This window comes from Salminus brasiliensis, chromosome 5 (assembly GCF_030463535.1).
Source record: "Salminus brasiliensis chromosome 5, fSalBra1.hap2, whole genome shotgun sequence".
NCBI lineage: Eukaryota > Metazoa > Chordata > Actinopteri > Characiformes > Bryconidae > Salminus > Salminus brasiliensis.
Genome location: NC_132882.1, coordinates 23,740,159 through 23,763,170, shown reverse-complemented (window position 1 = coordinate 23,763,170; position 23,012 = coordinate 23,740,159). Strand labels below are relative to the sequence as shown.

General features: G+C 39.7%; 1 protein-coding gene across 1 annotated transcript in view; it reads left to right on the top strand.

Annotated features, from left to right (window-relative positions):
- Positions 1-10,409, top strand: part of LOC140556219 (lysophosphatidylcholine acyltransferase 1) — a 32,412-nt gene extending 22,003 nt beyond the window's left edge. The window contains exons 11-14 of the mRNA XM_072679876.1: positions 626-779; positions 1,318-1,416; positions 3,806-3,947; positions 5,108-10,409. Coding sequence (XP_072535977.1) covers positions 626-779; positions 1,318-1,416; positions 3,806-3,947; positions 5,108-5,283 — 571 coding nt within the window. The 3' untranslated portion in view covers positions 5,284-10,409. The remainder of the gene's footprint in view (positions 1-625; positions 780-1,317; positions 1,417-3,805; positions 3,948-5,107) is intronic.
- The last annotated feature ends 12,603 nt before the right edge of the window (positions 10,410-23,012 follow it).

Sequence of the window (23,012 nt, the reverse complement as noted above, 5' to 3'; positions counted from 1 at the left end):
TTGTCATGCTGTAAATGTCTTGCTACTGTTATTCAGTTCCATACTGCAGTAACCTGGTTAACGTTTGTTCTGTGGTGACCTTTATAAAACCTTTTCCAACCAAAACCAACAAAAAATTGTGGCTTGTGGCCTTAAAATATGTCCATTCATGATACTGTTACCTGGAATTTGTTTTTTTTTTTGTTTTTTGTTTTTTTATGGCACCAAAAATATAAATTAAGACTATCAAACAGACTTGGGCACACTGTAAGCTATTATGTACTTGTTGGGAAATGCATATAGTTCCTGTAATACAAAAACTTGTATAACCATCTCCAAAATGGCAATTTTACAGGAGAAGGAAGAAACTTTCTTAACCTTCACTTTGAAGTCATTTCAGAGCATTTCTATTGGCCCACGCCTCTGTAGTGAGACACAGTGTAAAGAACAACTGCCAGATTCGTTATGTCAAAATGAGAAAAATGCCAGAGCGTAGATTTTTTTGCATGACTGTAGTGTTTTTTGTTTGTTTGTTTGTTTTTTTATATAAACCCCTTTTTTCTAATTAATAGTTTACTTATCACCTAAATCAATTAGTGTGACACTGCCACACAGTGATAAATCTTTGTGTGTGTATGCTTTTCAGGCTAAAGCGGGAGAGCTCTGATAAGCTCCTGAAAGAGTATGGTAAAAGGGCACGTAAGCTACAGGGTCAGAAGCAGTGCTTGGAGGACTTTGCTCAATTTCTGGACATGCCAATGTCCGATGTGCTCAGAGACATGTTCGCCCTATTCGATGAGGTACGGCATTCAGCTGCCGCAATCGGCCCTTTTTATATATATATATATATATATATATATATATATATATATATATATATATATATATATATATATATATATATATATATATATTAGTTTGTTTGTTTTTTCACCCATATAACTTTAAACCTTTTAGTCCAGCGTTGGGGACCAGGCTTCATTTTCGGTGTTGCTATGTCAGAAATCTTAATCGCAGAAAGAACTGGCAAACCCTTGTTTGTCCCCTAGTAACTGTGTATCTGTTTTATATAGAAAAATGGTTTGCAGCCTGTATAGTTTTGCAGGTTCGGTCAGGTTTCATCCAATTTTTTGCTTCTAATGGCTCTGGTAGATTAAATGCATTTATGTCCTGTCCTGAATTTTTGAGTAAATGTTTAGATGGTGGCATGACACACAAAGCTTGTAAAGCAAAAGTGGAAGTGCTTCAATGTTGATGTGAAAGGGTTAATGCACTGTTTTTTATGTAAGCAGTTTCTCAGAATTGGACTGAATAGAGATCTGTGTTTTGGCTCCGCAGCATGAAGATGGTACGATGGACATTCGGGAGTTTGTGATTGCGTTCTCCGTAGTGTGCAGACCTGCCAAAACACTGGAAACTATCAAGTTGGCCTTTACGGTACGTGCTGTGTTCATGAAGGTTCTTACCGACTATGTTTTCCTGACAAACACACACACCATGCCTGTCGAAATTTAGGCTACACCTAGGCTTCTTTATAGAGATGCACCGATCCAACTTTTTCCCATCCAATATCGGCCGATACCGATCTGATCCCATTGTTGAATAAACCATATACTTCACCATGTGGAAGATACTTAAGGTATCTGAAATTCAAAGTCTGTGAGCCTGAAAAAGAGCTAGCAGATCATTCCTTCTCGGTTCTCCTTATATGATAGACCAGCAGTCGCAGTGACTTGCTAGCCCCTCCTCCCTGCTCTGATCACGAGTAAACAGAGCAGGCTACTGAAGGCGGTGCGTGTGGATTTTAGCTGGTTTTCACAGTTGGATTACTCGCTTATAGTTGATGACTGGTCGTGAGTGCTGGTTAGATAGGGCAAGTCTTCATTTTTGCTATGATCTGTGCAATCATGTCTGTAGGTAACTCTGATCCTGAGTTATAAAGCCTAGAATACCGCCGGTGCGGGAATCTGTGAATGGGTCGGTCCTTTGGAATGAAATCATGAACATGAATTATTTATCACATGTAGCAAAAAAAAAGTTTATTTTGGGAAACATCTTAAGTTTAGTCAGCTCTTGTCAGTAGGTGATCTATGTAATTTGAGGTTTTTGAACTCCCCAGCAAGCGCTTATTTTATCTCAGAAATAAATATGCCACCGGGAGCATGCTAGCAGTCTAAAGAAGCAGAAACCGTATTTGGACTTAGATTAAACTAAGACTGATTAGGTCACATCATGTTGGAGTTCAAAACTGCTAGTTAGGACCTGAGCCTTGTAAGTCTTGTCTCTGAACTACAATACAAATTTGGTTCTCTGGCAACAATGTAGTCAAGAACTGCTGTGTATGAGCAGACGATTGTTAAAAGGTGCTGAGGTGAAGACGGACCTTCTATAGCTCAAGTAATGCCAAACAAATGACTATTAACAACTGTACTTTGCTCTGAAAGCATGAATTCCATAAGAGTATTGACTACTCGGATAGCTTTATCGTTCTCAAATATACTGATCAAATTAGGGGTGCAACAAGTAATTGTCTTGGTCCAACTAAAATCAGCGACCGAAACAGTTTACAAATAATTTAATACTCGATTAGTTGGTGACATACGTGATTTTTATGCTAACTGGATTCGGTTCGGGGTGATCGCAAACCACGATTTAATCTGCAAAGTTAATCATAACCATGAAAGGCCGCTGTTAACGTTTACTGTTCCCTTAGTCTGGACGCAGGGCTGTGGTGGCAACATACAGGGGCAGTGGTGGCTCAGCGGTTAGAGCGCCGGGATATCGATAACAGGGTTGTGGGTTCGATTCCCGGGCTCGGCAAGCTGCCACTGTTGGGCCCTTGAGCAAGGCCCTTTACCCTCTCTGCTCCCCGGGCGCTGGAGTTGGCTGCCCACCGCTCTGGGTGTGTGTGTGTACTCACTGCCCCTAACACGTGTGTGTGTGTGTGTGTGTGAGTGTGTGTTCACTACCAGATGGGTTAAATGCGGAGGACACATTTCGCTGTACAGTCCACACTGTACAGTGACGAATACGTGCACCTTTATCCTTTATCCTTTACCTTTATACAGGCTGAGCAGCTGTCTGTCACGTGATCGGAGTGCGTGGCTAAAACCATTAGAGTCAAAAGGCAACACTGCAACATACCTGTAACAACATCATTCTAGAGTAGAGTTAGATCTGTTTAAGCAAGGACGTCTCAAATGGACAAGTAAGTCAACCCAGAGACGTTATAAATGAGGAGACAGGTCACTGGTTAAAATACTGGTTGAGTTCTCATCACCATAATGGCGTCTGTTTATGGATAAATTCCTGCCCTTCAACAGAGTCAGTCATGCTGGTTACGCTGCAAGTGGAGGCAAGTTCATGATCTTGTGGCCCCAGCCATGTCAACGTAAAAGTCACTGAAATAAACATAGCAGTAAACCTAAATATGTTTCGAAGCAGTTAAAATTACTCACTTTTTGTTTCTCTTTTTTCTAAATTATTTAGTTTTATTTTATTGCTGATCCTTTGCACATACTTGGATGTAATACAATTTTTGAGGAAGGTGTTTCTTTCTTTATTTAGCAAATGCATAAAACAACCATAAAGCAGCCACATACAAGTTATTTGGTAATTGAGCGTTTCATAATTCCACTAATCAATTGATGATTTCAAATAGTATATTCATTAAAGCCTTATTTATAAATGACTGCTCTGTTTGTGTTTAGACAACCAGCAGTCATACACTAATTTTGACACTGCTTCTATGTCTGCATGCCAAAAGGTTGACATTTTAAACCTAGTGGGGGACTTACTGTGCTGTTTCGGTTTGTTTTCTGGTCAGATGTTCGAGGCTGAGGAGGATGGGGCGATTACGGAGGAAGAACTGGCCTGTATCCTGCGGACTGCTCTTGGGGTGGCGGAGCTTAGAGTGTCCCGCCTCTTCAGTGCCATAGATGTGGAGGACAGTGGGAAACTTACATTTGGTGAGGTGTTTTTGTTTGTTTGTTTTTTTCCTCACTCAATTGATCATTTCTCATTGCAATCTAATTTCTCTTTATTTCCTGTAACTTATCAAATAACATACTGTACACATTATACATTGTATATTCCTTAGAATGCAGAGATGTTCAAATGTGTTTGCTTGTGTAATCTCCATAGAAGAGCACTGCTTTTTGTTCTGGGAAAGCTACACATGAATGTAGGGTCAGCGTACCTTCAGATTTTTACTAAAGAAGTCCATGTAGAGCTACAACACAAACACTAATGTGCGCAGACTGTAAATGTGCATTATATCAGCGGCGGAAATCAAAAACACAAGCCTCTTATGGAGCAAATGAAAACATAAATATAAAATGACACATTTCAGTATGTGGCCGCCAGCATAAACATGAAGTTCATCTCCAATTGCGTGTTTTTTATAAAGCAGCTTTGAACAGGCCTCAGCCAGTCAGATTGTAAATTCTACCTCGACTAATGCCGACTGCAGACTACAGGAGGGTAGACCTGGCTGTCATAAAATGTAGTGCAGTTTCCGGGGCAGCGCGTTTCACCACATGCCTTGACACAGAATCACACATAGATGTACCGTTACACTGTTACTACACCCTATGTGTCCTACAGTAAGGACACGGTTTGGTGCATGCAATCGTACAAATGGTACACAAAAACTGATAAATGCAATGTAGAATCAAATGTCATGAGTGCGACTTTCTCCCGGACACCCTAAGCTGTAAGCCATTAATGGCATGTCATGCTAAGCTTAGCTCAGGCAGATGGGAGTCTGACTATGGGGAGTACAATTGAACACAGAAGTTTTTCTCTCCCTTTTCTTTGTGAAGGTTGGGCTTTCATGGACTTCTACTTTTATGACAAAAGTCATGCATTTTAGTTTTGTAGGCAGTTTTGACTGCGTGACAGTAGGTGGAACAAACATGAGTGGTGTTTTTATTATTATTTTTTTTTTCTTCTCCCAGTGGTGCTTTTGATCCACAAAATGTGTTTTTAGGCAGGTAATAACAGCCAGGAGGACTATTACCTGTAGAGTACATTTACCTGTAGAACTGTAGACCATGGCCGTTTACTATTGTTCTTCGCCGTTATAATGCTCTGATTTCCCTTATTCTTTTGCGCCTCCTTGTGGCAGAGATGTTCCGGAGCTTTGCGGAGCAGCAGCCGGACTTTGCTGAGGAGTTTCTGTATGCAGATAACGCTGGCTTCTGGGGCACACCGACCTCCAGTAGCTCCACCCCCGTCTCGAATGGCTTCTGTGCTGATTTCACCCCCAGTGAGCACCACGCTGCTCAGAAGAAGCACAACTGAGCATCCCTTCCCCCGGGCCTCTGATCGCTTGCTGTCCGACCCCAGAGAAGGGATGGAGAGAAAGGAAGAGGGAGCATGGAGGTCATTGGACTGCCAGTGTTCTAGAAAATGCAAAGTTTACGCCTGTCTACCAAGGACATTTGTGTGGTTCTTTGGTAATCTTCTCCTCTCACTCTCTCTCACTCTGCCCCGCTCTCTCCTCTCTCCTGTTTTGTTTTTGTTTTTTAGCTTTTTTGAAAAAGGGACATTTCTGAGAGCCAAAATATGCTGGGGTTGATTACTTGAAGGCCAAGCACTTATTTTGTTTTTGTTTGTTAAGGGGGGGGTAAGTTTCAGAGGTGAAGGGAATAATCCCCACCCCCCAACCCTGATTTAGTTTTTCTTTTGTTTGTTTTATTTTTGGGGACTGTAGATGCCTTTCTTAATCTCCATTAGTAAGCGTTGCATGGGCTTGATGCTTGTTAACAGTATTATCCCAGTATTTGACTAAAGGGTCACAAAGCGCTGGTGACAAATATCTGGCTTCCATACATTTAAGAAAGGAGGATCAGATTTGAGGTGCATTTTGGCCCAAATCAATATGCTGGTCTGAATTTAACTGAGCCAGTCTTTTTTTGTTTTTGTTTTTTTTTTTTTTATAATTAATATTATTATTATTATTTGGGGTTTTTTGAAAGCTCAGGGGGTTTGATTAGAAGACTGAAGCTTGTGTCTTGCTGAGCACCATGTGTAAAGATAATGGTGAGTGCATGAGAGTTTACCACTACTTTGAGAAATGCAGATCCTTCTTTTGGCCAGGTCAGCTCCCCCATGACTAGTACAGTCTCAGCACTATTTTGGGAATTTAAGAATTTATAGGTTTTTGTTTGTTTATTTTAAATACTCCCCAACAAAATCGAAGATCAACAAGGACCAAAAGTCTTCTACTTGCATGTACTCTGTGGTAGTTCTCTAGCATCCACCAAGATTCCGAAGAGTGGCAGGGTTGAATAGAGTGGTTCTTAGCCGACAGATCTATATATCTATATTGCATCATGTTAGCATTCCTCTGTGTCTATTGTTTTAAGACTTGGCTTTGCCATCCCTACTGACACACAGCATTGCTTGACTGTGCCCCTTTAAAGAAAACTGAGCGAAGCTCAGCGGGCCTGATGCATCGCTCCTAAAAAGCTTGGATCAAATCTATTCAGTTTTCCCTTATTCTCCCTCACCCCAAATGTAGTCAGTCAGCCAAGATGTTTGGACAAAAGTATGAACAAAATTCAGGCTTCAGGGAGGCTGCTGTTATGCAGTTTACATTACTGTACTGTAGTAAAGCTGATTTGAGACAAAATCATTGTTGCTACATTTGGGATAAACAATTATTTTTGTGTTTTTGTTTTTAATTGAACCGCAAACCGTGTTTATTCTACACTGCCAGAATGTTTGTGTTTGTGTGTTTTGATTCTGATCAAACAGCTGTTCAAAAAAACAGAAGCTCAACATATACCAGAGAATACCGGCTTTGCCATGTTTTATGACAGTCTCTGCCCGCTGCTGCTAAGTGGCATGATTATTATTTAAAGATTTCTTCATTAAAATTTTATTGGAAATGCTACTTACAGCTTCTGTAGGCTTTAAAACTTGGCAAACAGCTTTCCTCTTAACCTGGAGCAGCCCCCGCTATCATATAGATATGAACATTGACCTCGTTCTATCTCTTTGAATCAATTTCTGCTTGAGCTTTTCCATTTTTCATTACCCATTTTTTTTCTGGACATGGCCAACTTTGTTTTCTGTTGCAGAATTGGTCATGACTGAATCGATACTGGTGCTAAACCAGTCAGTCATGTTTTTGACATGGGGGGCGGGGGGGGTGTCCGGGTCCAATTTAAGGGAGTAGTTGGATGAAAATTGACATGTACACTAACGCTCATGTAGTTGATCAGCCAAGACATGTTTGGTGTTGAACGTTTACTACTTTGGCAAAGTTACATCACAAAAAAAGCCTGATGTTTGTATGGATTTTTTATCATTTTATTTGTAATTGTGAAACAACATCTATAACATCTAACTCTAGTTTGCACTTGTTAAATTTTAGGTGGATATATATCCTCATCTTTATTTGATGGAAACAATTTGGCTTTTATCACTCTGCTGAGCTGCTAACATGGTCCGGAATTGTGCTCCATCATGTAGGCCTCATGTTTGGTGACATTTGTGGTAAAGCTGTAGCAAATATTGTATGTTTCTTTAGACTGAAGTCAATTCCAATATAATTGTGGACCCCCTGGGGCTCCCTGCACCTACTTTAAGACCAATGGTCATGTAGGGTCAGAAATGTCATGGCCTAGTCTATTTGAGAGATTAGTTTGGGACTAGTGTGTGATTATTTGACCATGCAGTTTGTATGATGCTAATCGGCATCTTTTTCCATTACCTGTTAGCTCCTTTAGTTTAATGGAAGCCAAATTCAAGGTTTTGGCCGATCAACTGCATTTGTTGCAAGAGGAACGTTATGGAAACTTAACTTGGTCTTTAATGTGGCTAACAATCTCTGAGCAGTTACTTTAACGACTTCCAGGCGGAGGCTAAAGGGAATTGCACTGGTACACGGAACAAGACATTTTTACTACTTTACACATTGTGTACAATCATGATCCTTTCAACCATGTAATGCAAATGAGCTGAAGTTCTCTTCGGTTTTCATTTTGCTTCAATTTTTTATTCTCCATTAGTGATTTAGGAACGTCTCTCAAAATTTATTTTGATACTGAAACAGTTAAAAGCGCAATTCCTATAAAAATGACCTTGGAGCGTCCAGTTTTATATGATCTGTTTTTATGGTCAACTTGTTTATGTGAAAGTGATAGATAGACTTGGTTTTTAAGATATATTTTTGACTATCATTTTAACATGAGAGAACCAGGATTCTCAGTCAATCTCAGGCATGCAAGGATGAGTTCCTTTAATGCCTTACCATTTACTGCTTTTTCTTCAGCTGTTTGACAAATTATTATTATTATTATTATTATTATTACTACTACTACTACTACTACATATGATAAATTGTTATTGTATACTTTAAGCCCTGTTTCCCCTGAAATGAAATGCTGAATGCTTAATTTTTCTCCTGTAGAACACAACCACACTTGGACCATGTCTGATAATGAAGCAATATCTCACACAAACAGAATCAGCCCACTCTTGTTAACCGGATTTTTCTTACATGTATTTTGAATATTCCTTGATGCAGGGCATTTTGTGAATTTTTGATGTACATAAGAGATTTTTTGTTTGTTTGTTTGTTTTTTGGTTCTTCTTTTTCACTGCCATGAAGATCTGTGATCTGATGTGTTGCTTTCAGATTGTACCGCTGGCTGAATTGATAGAAAAGTAGCTCACCCGTCTTTGTATGTTGTATGTGTGTTGTATTCCTAAATAATGGCAAACGATGAGGTATATTATTGCAGTTATTATTTCTGTTGACTTATTTGAAGCTGAGAACCCCAGTTTCCTACTACAGATTATCGCTGGCCTTGAATTTCAGTGTAATTTCTATGATGAAAAGTGAATGTATAGACAATCTGTCGCAAACTGAACAATTCCCAGTGAGTCTGTCCTCGATGTGCAGCCACTGTACATATGACGGGGCGGATGACTGCCACGCTCATTGTGGGCCTGCGAAACACATTTATCACCACCCTGTCGTAGAAGTCCGGAAGAGTTTCTTTGTGCTGGCACTTTAGACTTTTCTTCTAGCTTTTTGATCGTCTCTTTCATTCCCCTGGCAGAATGTGACCGTGCTTCTGGTGTCGTTACAGGCGTTTCTGTTTCTCTGGTTATGCTTCCAGACTGCAGTAACGGAGCTCCAGTGAAAGGGACTGTGGCTGTAGGCTTGATCTTTTCGGCATTGTATTGATTAAGGGACTCAGTGCTTTTTCACTCACTCAGAACACACTCTTCAAAATCCAGGTGCTTCAGATGGTTCGTTCTTTGAACGATGGCCTAGAAGAAGCATGATGGTAATGGAGGTGAGAGTGTGTGGAAACTTCACCTCAAGGTTTTCCCTTGACGTAAAGGTTCTTTCCCAATTGAATGGTTCTTCACTGTCGTATCTGTTACAACCATGGTTCTTTAAAAGTGCTTCTTCTAAGCCATCACTCAAATTTCAAACCATTTGAAGGGCCTTTATTTTTAAAAGACAGGTGCTGCAATCAGGCCTGTTTTAGTTACTACTATCTACTATTTCAGTAACGCGGTCCAAATTGTTTAGCTCCAACAGGTCTTTGAATATAGGCCGTTCATGCCTTACAAAGCCAAAAAGCAGCATGAATGGCTACAGGTTTGCCGTGGTATGTATTTTCTTGTAGCTGCTATCTTCAGCTTTCTTTTAAACCAACAGCTTTTGTATCAAGCTGATCAGACACCTGAATTTCCATCATGGCCAGGTAATGCGGTTTGATTTTTTTACGGCCTGAACTCAGCCTTGGAAACTTCACTGCCTCCCTTACACTCAAGCTTTCAAAAGGCTGTCTAGCACCACCTGATGGTGGCCGTGTGAACCAAACAGACCAAAAAAAAAGCTCTTTTTGGAAAGGGAATCCTGTCTTCCCTTAGGGGTCCACTGTGGTAGTGTAGAGGTTGTGCTCAGCGAGGATGTTTACTAGTTTGGCTTTGGTGTTTTGTCAAGGGATCAAGAGTACAACAGAGATCAAACTCCACACCGTTTTTGTTACATTTCATGTTTGGACTGATGGAGGGACACAGTCGTCGTCTTCTTTATTTAAACCCATAGCTTACTTTTAAATACCTCACCTAAAGAAGCTTGTGGCTCTGTATGGTGGTCACTAAACCGCCTAGTCACATCTGCTCCTCTGCATCCTGCCTCTATGAGAGGCATACATCCATTAGCCTGAGCTTAAGACGAGAGACTTGCTCTCTCTGATGGCTCACCCCTGTCCACGGATAGACATTCTTTTTTTTTTTTTGTTCTTTTGTCTTTTTGTTTTTGTTTTTTTTTGACCAGGATTTTATTTTGTAATGTACAGAGTCATTTTTACAAGATATTTTGACCTGTCTGTTTTGACTGCTATGAAATGACTCGTCATTCTGACTCTTGAATAAAAAAGGGACACAACTAGGAAGCTTGGTTTTCTTGGTTTTCTTTCCATCAACACATTTGGGTGTTTGAAAAAAATGTATGTGGCTTTTTGAGTGGTGAGTCTCATTTGTTACAGGCCATGTAAATTTGTTCCCATTCAATCCAGTGAGCAATATAATGTAGAAGCATCAGACTATGAAATCTAACCCAAGTGGCCTTAAAACAGTTTACAAATAATTTAATACTCGATTAGTTGGTGACATACGTGATTTTTATGCTAACTGGATTCGGTTCGGGGTGATCGCAAACCACGATTTAATCTGCAAAGTTAATCATAACCATGAAAGGCCGCTGTTAACGTTTACTGTTCCCTTAGTCTGGACGCAGGGCTGTGGTGGCAACATACAGGGGCAGTGGTGGCTCAGCGGTTAGAGCGCCGGGATATCGATAACAGGGTTGTGGGTTCGATTCCCGGGCTCGGCAAGCTGCCACTGTTGGGCCCTTGAGCAAGGCCCTTTACCCTCTCTGCTCCCCGGGCGCTGGAGTTGGCTGCCCACCGCTCTGGGTGTGTGTGTGTGTACTCACTGCCCCTAACACGTGTGTGTGTGTGTGTGAGTGTGTGTTCACTACCAGATGGGTTAAATGCGGAGGACACATTTCGCTGTACAGTCCACACTGTACAGTGACGAATACGTGCACCTTTATCCTTTATCCTTTACCTTTATACAGGCTGAGCAGCTGTCTGTCACGTGATCGGAGTGCGTGGCTAAAACCATTAGAGTCAAAAGGCAACACTGCAACATACCTGTAACAACATCATTCTAGAGTAGAGTTAGATCTGTTTAAGCAAGGACGTCTCAAATGGACAAGTAAGTCAACCCAGAGACGTTATAAATGAGGAGACAGGTCACTGGTTAAAATACTGGTTGAGTTCTCATCACCATAATGGCGTCTGTTTATGGATAAATTCCTGCCCTTCAACAGAGTCAGTCATGCTGGTTACGCTGCAAGTGGAGGCAAGTTCATGATCTTGTGGCCCCAGCCATGTCAACGTAAAAGTCACTGAAATAAACATAGCAGTAAACCTAAATATGTTTCGAAGCAGTTAAAATTACTCACTTTTTGTTTCTCTTTTTTCTAAATTATTTAGTTTTATTTTATTGCTGATCCTTTGCACATACTTGGATGTAATACAATTTTTGAGGAAGGTGTTTCTTTGTCTTTATTTAGCAAATGCATAAAACAACCATAAAGCAGCCACATACAAGTTATTTGGTAATTGAGCGTTTCATAATTCCACTAATCAATTGATGATTTCAAATAGTATATTCATTAAAGCCTTATTTATAAATGACTGCTCTGTTTGTGTTTAGACAACCAGCAGTCATACACTAATTTTGACACTGCTTCTATGTCTGCATGCCAAAAGGTTGACATTTTAAACCTAGTGGGGGACTTACTGTGCTGTTTCGGTTTGTTTTCTGGTCAGATGTTCGAGGCTGAGGAGGATGGGGCGATTACGGAGGAAGAACTGGCCTGTATCCTGCGGACTGCTCTTGGGGTGGCGGAGCTTAGAGTGTCCCGCCTCTTCAGTGCCATAGATGTGGAGGACAGTGGGAAACTTACATTTGGTGAGGTGTTTTTGTTTGTTTGTTTTTTTCCTCACTCAATTGATCATTTCTCATTGCAATCTAATTTCTCTTTATTTCCTGTAACTTATCAAATAACATACTGTACACATTATACATTGTATATTCCTTAGAATGCAGAGATGTTCAAATGTGTTTGCTTGTGTAATCTCCATAGAAGAGCACTGCTTTTTGTTCTGGGAAAGCTACACATGAATGTAGGGTCAGCGTACCTTCAGATTTTTACTAAAGAAGTCCATGTAGAGCTACAACACAAACACTAATGTGCGCAGACTGTAAATGTGCATTATATCAGCGGCGGAAATCAAAAACACAAGCCTCTTATGGAGCAAATGAAAACATAAATATAAAATGACACATTTCAGTATGTGGCCGCCAGCATAAACATGAAGTTCATCTCCAATTGCGTGTTTTTTATAAAGCAGCTTTGAACAGGCCTCAGCCAGTCAGATTGTAAATTCTACCTCGACTAATGCCGACTGCAGACTACGGGAGGGTAGACCTGGCTGTCATAAAATGTAGTGCAGTTTCCGGGGCAGCGCGTTTCACCACATGCCTTGACACAGAATCACACATAGATGTACCGTTACACTGTTACTACACCCTATGTGTCCTACAGTAAGGACACGGTTTGGTGCATGCAATCGTACAAATGGTACACAAAAACTGATAAATGCAATGTAGAATCAAATGTCATGAGTGCGACTTTCTCCCGGACACCCTAAGCTGTAAGCCATTAATGGCATGTCATGCTAAGCTTAGCTCAGGCAGATGGGAGTCTGACTATGGGGAGTACAATTGAACAAAGTTTTTCTCTCCCTTTTCTTTGTGAAGGTTGGGCTTTCATGGACTTCTACTTTTATGACAAAAGTCATGCATTTTAGTTTTGTAGGCAGTTTTGACTGCGTGACAGTAGGTGGAACAAACATGAGTGGTGTTTTTATTATTTTTAATTTATTTTATTATATTTTTTTTTTCTTCTCCCAGTGGTGCTTTTGATCCACAAAATGTGTTTTTAGGCAGGTAATAACAGCCAGGAGGACTATTACCTGTAGAGTACATTTACCTGTAGAACTGTAGACCATGGCCGTTTACTATTGTTCTTCGCCGTTATAATGCTCTGATTTCCCTTATTCTTTTGCGCCTCCTTGTGGCAGAGATGTTCCGGAGCTTTGCGGAGCAGCAGCCGGACTTTGCTGAGGAGTTTCTGTATGCAGATAACGCTGGCTTCTGGGGCACACCGACCTCCAGTAGCTCCACCCCCGTCTCGAATGGCTTCTGTGCTGATTTCACCCCCAGTGAGCACCACGCTGCTCAGAAGAAGCACAACTGAGCATCCCTTCCCCCGGGCCTCTGATCGCTTGCTGTCCGACCCCAGAGAAGGGATGGAGAGAAAGGAAGAGGGAGCATGGAGGTCATTGGACTGCCAGTGTTCTAGAAAATGCAAAGTTTACGCCTGTCTACCAAGGACATTTGTGTGGTTCTTTGGTAATCTTCTCCTCTCACTCTCTCTCACTCTGCCCCGCTCTCTCCTCTCTCCTGTTTTGTTTTTGTTTTTTAGCTTTTTTGAAAAAGGGACATTTCTGAGAGCCAAAATATGCTGGGGTTGATTACTTGAAGGCCAAGCACTTATTTTGTTTTTGTTTGTTAAGGGGGGGGTAAGTTTCAGAGGTGAAGGGAATAATCCCCACCCCCCAACCCTGATTTAGTTTTTCTTTTGTTTGTTTTATTTTTGGGGACTGTAGATGCCTTTCTTAATCTCCATTAGTAAGCGTTGCATGGGCTTGATGCTTGTTAACAGTATTATCCCAGTATTTGACTAAAGGGTCACAAAGCGCTGGTGACAAATATCTGGCTTCCATACATTTAAGAAAGGAGGATCAGATTTGAGGTGCATTTTGGCCCAAATCAATATGCTGGTCTGAATTTAACTGAGCCAGTCTTTTTTTGTTTTTGTTTTGTTTTTTTTATAATTAATATTATTATTATTATTTGGGGTTTTTTGAAAGCTCAGGGGGTTTGATTAGAAGACTGAAGCTTGTGTCTTGCTGAGCACCATGTGTAAAGATAATGGTGAGTGCATGAGAGTTTACCACTACTTTGAGAAATGCAGATCCTTCTTTTGGCCAGGTCAGCTCCCCCATGACTAGTACAGTCTCAGCACTATTTTGGGAATTTAAGAATTTATAGGTTTTTGTTTGTTTATTTTAAATACTCCCCAACAAAATCGAAGATCAACAAGGACCAAAAGTCTTCTACTTGCATGTACTCTGTGGTAGTTCTCTAGCATCCACCAAGATTCCGAAGAGTGGCAGGGTTGAATAGAGTGGTTCTTAGCCGACAGATCTATATATCTATATTGCATCATGTTAGCATTCCTCTGTGTCTATTGTTTTAAGACTTGGCTTTGCCATCCCTACTGACACACAGCATTGCTTGACTGTGCCCCTTTAAAGAAAACTGAGCGAAGCTCAGCGGGCCTGATGCATCGCTCCTAAAAAGCTTGGATCAAATCTATTCAGTTTTCCCTTATTCTCACTCACCCCAAATGTAGTCAGTCAGCCAAGATGTTTGGACAAAAGTATGAACAAAATTCAGGCTTCAGGGAGGCTGCTGTTATGCAGTTTACATTACTGTACTGTAGTAAAGCTGATTTGAGACAAAATCATTGTTGCTACATTTGGGATAAACAATTATTTTTGTGTTTTTGTTTTTAATTGAACCGCAAACCGTGTTTATTCTACACTGCCAGAATGTTTGTGTTTGTGTGTTTTGATTCTGATCAAACAGCTGTTCAAAAAAACAGAAGCTCAACATATACCAGAGAATACCGGCTTTGCCATGTTTTATGACAGTCTCTGCCCGCTGCTGCTAAGTGGCATGATTATTATTTAAAGATTTCTTCATTAAAATTTGATTGGAAATGCTACTTACAGCTTCTGTAGGCTTTAAAACTTGGCAAACAGCTTTCCTCTTAACCTGGAGCAGCCCCCGCTATCATATAGATATGAACATTGACCTCGTTCTATCTCTTTGAATCAATTTCTGCTTGAGCTTTTCCATTTTTCATTACCCATTTTTTTCTGGACATGGCCAACTTTGTTTTCTGTTGCAGAATTGGTCATGACTGAATCGATACTGGTGCTAAACCAGTCAGTCATGTTTTTGACATGGGGGGCGGGGGGGGTGTCCGGGTCAAATTTAAGGGAGTAGTTGGATGAAAATTGACATGTACACTAACGCTCATGTAGTTGATCAGCCAAGACATGTTTGGTGTTGAACGTTTACTACTTTGGCAAAGTTACATCACAAAAAAAGCCTGATGTATGGATTTTTTATCATTTTATTTGTAATTGTGAAACAACATCTATAACATCTAACTCTAGTTTGCACTTGTTAAATTTTAGGTGGATATATATCCTCATCTTTATTTGATGGAAACAATTTGGCTTTTATCACTCTGCTGAGCTGCTAACATGGTCCGGAATTGTGCTCCATCATGTAGGCCTCATGTTTGGTGACATTTGTGGTAAAGCTGTAGCAAATATTGTATGTTTCTTTAGACTGAAGTCAATTCCAATATAATTGTGGACCCCCTGGGGCTCCCTGCACCTACTTTAAGACCAATGGTCATGTAGGGTCAGAAATGTCATGGCCTAGTCTATTTGAGAGATTAGTTTGGGACTAGTGTGTGATTATTTGACCATGCAGTTTGTATGATGCTAATCGGCATCTTTTTCCATTACCTGTTAGCTCCTTTAGTTTAATGGAAGCCAAATTCAAGGTTTTGGCCGATCAACTGCATTTGTTGCAAGAGGAACGTTATGGAAACTTAACTTGGTCTTTAATGTGGCTAACAATCTCTGAGCAGTTACTTTAACGACTTCCAGGCGGAGGCTAAAGGGAATTGCACTGGTACACGGAACAAGACATTTTTACTACTTTACACATTGTGTACAATCATGATCCTTTCAACCATGTAATGCAAATGAGCTGAAGTTCTCTTCGGTTTTCATTTTGCTTCAATTTTTTATTCTCCATTAGTGATTTAGGAACGTCTCTCAAAATTTATTTTGATACTGAAACAGTTAAAAGCGCAATTCCTATAAAAATGACCTTGGAGCGTCCAGTTTTATATGATCTGTTTTTATGGTCAACTTGTTTATGTGAAAGTGATAGATAGACTTGGTTTTTAAGATATATTTTTGACTATCATTTTAACATGAGAGAACCAGGATTCTCAGTCAATCTCAGGCATGCAAGGATGAGTTCCTTTAATGCCTTACCATTTACTGCTTTTTCTTCAGCTGTTTGACAAATTATTATTATTATTATTATTATTATTACTACTACTACTACTACTACTACTACATATGATAAATTGTTATTGTATACTTTAAGCCCTGTTTCCCCTGAAATGAAATGCTGAATGCTTAATTTTTCTCCTGTAGAACACAACCACACTTGGACCATGTCTGATAATGAAGCAATATCTCACACAAACAGAATCAGCCCACTCTTGTTAACCGGATTTTTCTTACATGTATTTTGAATATTCCTTGATGCAGGGCATTTTGTGAATTTTTGATGTACATAAGAGATTTTTTGTTTGTTTGTTTGTTTTTTGGTTCTTCTTTTTCACTGCCATGAAGATCTGTGATCTGATGTGTTGCTTTCAGATTGTACCACTGGCTGAATTGATAGAAAAGTAGCTCACCCGTCTTTGTATGTTGTATGTGTGTTGTATTCCTAAATAATGGCAAACGATGAGGTATATTATTGCAGTTATTATTTCTGTTGACTTATTTGAAGCTGAGAACCCCAGTTTCCTACTACAGATTATCGCTGGCCTTGAATTTCAGTGTAATTTCTATGATGAAAAGTGAATGTATAGACAATCTGTCGCAAACTGAACAATTCCCAGTGAGTCTGTCCTCGATGTGCAGCCACTGTACATATGACGGGGCGGATGACTGCCACGCTCATTGTGGGCCTGCGAAACACATTTATCACCACCCTGTCGTAGAAGTCCGGAAGAGTTTCTTTGTGCTGGCACTTTAGACTTTTCTTCTAGCTTTTTGATCGTCTCTTTCATTCCCCTGGCAGAATGTGACCGTGCTTCTGGTGTCGTTACAGGCGTTTCTGTTTCTCTGGTTATGCTTCCAGACTGCAGTAACGGAGCTCCAGTGAAAGGGACTGTGGCTGTAGGCTTGATCTTTTCGGCATTGTATTGATTAAGGGACTCAGTGCTTTTTCACTCACTCAGAACACACTCTTCAAAATCCAGGTGCTTCAGATGGTTCGTTCTTTGAACGATGGCCTAGAAGAAGCATGATGGTAATGGAGGTGAGAGTGTGTGGAAACTTCACCTCAAGGTTTTCCCTTGACGTAAAGGTTCTTTCCCAATTGAATGGTTCTTCACTGTCGTATCTGTTACAACCATGGTTCTTTAAAAGTGCTTCTTCTAAGCCATCACTCAAATTTCAAACCATTTGAAGGGCCTTTATTTTTAAAAGACAGGTGCTGCAATCAGGCCTGTTTCAGTTACTACTATCTACTATTTCAGTAACGCGGTCCAAATTGTTTAGCTCCAACAGGTCTTTGAATATAGGCCGTTCATGCCTTACAAAGCCAAAAAGCAGCATGAATGGCTACAGGTTTGCCGTGGTATGTATTTTCTTGTAGCTGCTATCTTCAGCTTTCTTTTAAACCAACAGCTTTTGTATCAAGCTGATCAGACACCTGAATTTCCATCATGGCCAGGTAATGCGGTTTGATTTTTTTACGGCCTGAACTCAGCCTTGGAAACTTCACTGCCTCCCTTACACTCAAGCTTTCAAAAGGCTGTCTAGCACCACCTGATGGTGGCCGTGTGAACCAAACAGACCAAAAAAAAAGCTCTTTTTGGAAAGGGAATCCTGTCTTCCCTTAGGGGTCCACTGTGGTAGTGTAGAGGTTGTGCTCAGCGAGGATGTTTACTAGTTTGGCTTTGGTGTTTTGTCAAGGGATCAAGAGTACAACAGAAATCAAACTCCACACCGTTTTTGTTACATTTCATGTTGATGGAGGGACACAGTCGTCGTCTTCTTTATTTAAACCCATAGCTTACTTTTAAATACCTCACCTAAAGAAGCTTGTGGCTCTGTATGGTGGTCACTAAACCGCCTAGTCACATCTGCTCCTCTGCATCCTGCCTCTATGAGAGGCATACATCCATTAGCCTGAGCTTAAGACGAGAGACTTGCTCTCTCTGATGGCTCACCCCTGTCCACGGATAGACATTCTTTTTTTTTTTTTGTTCTTTTGTCTTTTTGTTTTTGTTTTTTTTTGACCAGGATTTTATTTTGTAATGTACAGAGTCATTTTTACAAGATATTTTGACCTGTCTGTTTTGACTGCTATGAAATGACTCGTCATTCTGACTCTTGAATAAAAAAGGGACACAACTAGGAAGCTTGGTTTTCTTGGTTTTCTTTCCATCAACACATTTGGGTGTTTGAAAAAAATGTATGTGGCTTTTTGAGTGGTGAGTCTCATTTGTTACAGGCCATGTAAATTTGTTCCCATTCAATCCAGTGAGCAATATAATGTAGAAGCATCAGACTATGAAATCTAACCCAAGTGGCCTTAAAATGTTTAGAAGATACATTTCTAACTTATTTTCTAACTCAATTGTACAAACCATGTGCACTTGAGTTTACAGAAAAAATGGGGACATAAATTTACATGAATTAGCCATAACACACATTAAGAGTGTCCTCTACAGTGGCACCTCTCATGGGATGGCAGCAAGTGAACCGTCAGTTCTTGTAGATGATCTGTTAAAAGCAGGACAAATGGACAAGCCTAAGAATCTGAGCCACTTTGACGAGAACCAAACTGTGATGTCTAGACAACATCAAGCATGTCTTCTGAGGGTTTTCTGGTATGCAGTGGTCAGTACCTACCAACTGGACAAACAGTGGAGTGGTGACTGGACATTTGACGAGGAAGAATAAACAACACCCCCCCCCAAACCAAACAAGTACTGGTAGACCTCTAAGCCATGTCCACCTAAAAACTCTATGTTGGGTTTTTATCTCTGAAACTTTCAAATCACATAAAGGTCAAAAATTTGAGAACTTTTGCATGCCACTTTAGAATAGGATTTTGCTGAATGTAGAGCAAACCTCAGTTGGCCAATTTCTACAGAGGTGTTTGTCTCCCTCTAGAGGAGAGGATAGTTATTGGCATGAAATTATATATAATCTTTCTAGAAATTTATTTTTAAAACACAATTTCATGCCACTTTGGATTTCATAGTCTGATCCTTTTACTTTAGATTGCTCATGGGATTTGTACTGGATTGGATGGGTACAAATTAACATGACATGACCAAATGCAAATGTATATAAATATAAGTATTTAATTTATATTACTGTAGTAATTTGTGTTAGTGCTAGTTTCTATAGTGTTGTAGTGTTTTATAAAGTGCATAGATGCATATGTCATGTCGGTGTGTATATATGTATGTATGTATATATATATATATATATATATATATATATATATATATATATATATATATATATATATATATATATATATATGTGCTGATGATGCTGGAATGGTATTAACACAAAAGAATACTCCATGCAACTCTGAGAAGACTTATTGAAGAGTGTAAGTCAGGCGGTAGATACAAACAAATCTCTGAACGTCATTGGTTCAGTTAAATCCAACATTAAGAAATGGAAGGAATGTGAGATGTAGAGAAAAATAAACATGTGACTGTAGATCGATTACAATATTTTCGTTTGATGAATGGATCTGGACCCTGTCTCCCTGGACAGTAATGTAGTAACTGAGAACAGTCCATTAGCACTGCTGTTTTGATCTTAATTTTCAAACTAGGTTTTAAACTGCACTCATAACGTTGCCGTGTCCTAAATCAGAAATCACACAAGCTTCTCTACCTGATTGAGACATATACATCAGTTATCCTTTATATATATATATATATATATATATATGATTTTATTGGTCTGCTGATGGTCTGCTGGCTGGTTTAGAATATGCCGGATGATGTTTTGACAGTTTTAATATATGGATACGGATGGTTTACCAGCTGCTTTCGGATGTTTGGGATGATGTACCGGCAACTTTAGTATGTGCCGTTTGGTGTGTCTGCTGCTTTGAGATGTGCCAGTTGCTGTGCCGGCTGCTTTCAGATGCACCGGATGGTCTGCTGGCAGGTTTAGGATTTGTTGAATGGTCTACCAGCTGCTGAAAGATGTGCTGGTTGGTCTGCTGGCTGTGGTAAGATTTGTTGTTTGCCATGTTGGCTGCTGTAGGATGTGCCAGATGGTGTAACAGCTGCTTTAGTATGTGTTAGATGGTGTGTAGGCAACTGTAAGATGTGCCAGATGATGTTCTGGTTGCTTTAGCCTGTGCTGCATAGTGTGCCAGCTGCTTCAGAATGTGCCGGTTGTAGTGCCAGTTGGTGTGCCTGCAGCTTTTGGAGGTGCTAGTTGGTGTGCCGGCTGCTTTAGGATATACCAAATAGTGTGCCAGCAGCTTTAAGATGTGACTGTTGGTGTGCCAGTTGCTGTAAAATTTGTCAATTGGAGTGCCAGCAGCTTTACAATGTGCCGTCAAGTTTAGGATGTGCTGCCCTCTTTAGGGTGTATCGGATGATGTGCCGGATGCTTTAGGATATTCCAAATGGTGTGCCGGCATCTTAAAGTTGTGCCAGATGGTGTGCCAGATGCTATAGGATATTTCAGATGATGTGCTGGCTGCCTTGGAATGTGCTGGATGGTGTGCCGGATGGTTTGCTTTAAGATATTATGGTTCAGGTCCTGGTTGAACAAACCCTCCAAAATAAGAAAAAAAAAACTTTAATCTTTAAAACAATTTAATTCTTAAAAAAGTCTACAAATGAAAATACAAGAAAATTTAGCACAAACATGCTAATGCTAATTTTAACTCACTGGTAGGCCTAAGAAAAGGAGAGTATCAAGTTATTGTATTTGTTTAAAAAGTGTAAAACAAAGAGTTCTGGAACAGATTAGATTGTGACCTCTTTCCCCCTGTTTTTGATTTGAGATTTACAGAGGAAGGTCAGTTGGTTGTTGACAGTGATTATAGTGATTATAGTGTAATAGTAGTGGGTTTATTAGCAATGTAAACACAGCATCGCTACTGTTGTGCTCAGAGGAGTAGACAATTAATTTATGGTAAAATATGGATTCAATCTCATAACTAACTCTTACAAATTTCTCGCCCCTCTCTCTCTCGCTCTCGCTCTCTCTCTGAATATTGTTGTGATTAACTCAATTAAACTTAGATTAGATTGACACAACCAGTTAAAATGTAAACAAAGGATTACTGTAAAGATTCATGTAAAATTCTCCATTCTAGAGAATCCTAAATAGTCAGACTTGCCTACAGAGATGGTGAGGGAACATAATGACTCTAAAAGTGGCTGTGAATGTGTTTTCCAATGTGTGAGACATTGTTTTATACTAAATTAAAAATACTTTTGGCCTGTTCTTTAAAAACATATAATGGAGGAGAGGTAGAGGGCATTATAAGGTGAAATAGACACCAGTCATTACATATTGTACAAGATATCATTCAAAAAGCTGCCTTGCAAACTGGCTTCATCTTAGCATGAACTTGATGTTGATTGGGGTGTGAAGCCAACAAGGTGTATAGAAGAGGACAGAGTGCGACAGTGGATTGTCTGAGAGCAGTGGATCTTGCAGTGACTGAATTTGTGAGGAATTTGGTCTTTGTGTTTCTCCAGAATTGCATGAGAGCCTACCAAAAGCAACGTTTTGGGCCGAAGCCTCCGGGGCTTCCATTAAAGGCCGTTCTTTGACTTGACGGCCCTATATTCTTTTTTATTTTTAGGAGAAAATATATGTTTTCAATTCTGTATTGTTAGTAACACTAATTACTCTAATTACACTAGACCTGTTAGCCTTAATTAATACAGGGATCCAAGAATTTAATTGTTTATTTAAAAGAAAAGTTATAAGTATGTATAATAGAGAGAGAGGTGGGGTGGGGTGGGGTGGGGTGTATCACATCAGTTCATATTTCTATGGTCAGCTTAATCTCATTAGTGGCTGGTGTATGTTGTAGTGGAACACCAGAACAATATCACTGATTGAGTTTGACCAGCGGGCCATTAAAACTAATGAGGTTTTTTCTACAGGGTACATTTCTACAGGGTCAGCATGCTGGGACTGTATTCAAAATAAATATGCTATACATTTTGGCATGTGTGTGTGTGTGTGTGTGTGTGTGTGTTAGGGATGGGCAACATGACAATATTTAATCAAAATGGTGATAAATAAAAACTCTTTAAGCTCCTTAGATACCCCTGCTTCTCAGTTTAACACAGTGTCAAAGAAATGCCGCACCCACCTCTACCCCCTCTCCTCCCTTTCTTCTATCACTCACCACACCAACGTGAGTCCACCCTCCTGTTCCATCTCAAGGTGTAGTCCCTCCCCCATTTTTTTAGCTATATATATATATATATATATATATATATATATATATATATATATATATTTTAACTAGCCCACCTGTGGTATGTGTGTGTTTATGTAATAGCAAAAAAATGCATTTTTAGACAGAAACCCAGGTGAGATCAGTTGATGTGAAGTATACCTGAGCATAAAACCAAATTCAATCTGTTGTAAACTGTTCATCAAGACACAGAAAATGTAATAAATGTGTATGCATTTATTTATAAAGGTGTATAAAAATGATCATCTGTAGTATTAGGTTCAGATTTTTTCTTCTTTTGAATATTTCTTTTGAAATATTCCTATTTATATATAATCCATATTCCTACTGGGGTCTTTTTGCTTCAGAAATGACATTCAATAGGTTTTGTTGGAGATTATTATTTTGTTGGTTTTATACATTCCATACAAACCTCCCTTTTTTATAAAGGCAGTGTCATCTTAATATTGATATTCCACTGAAATAGTTAAGAC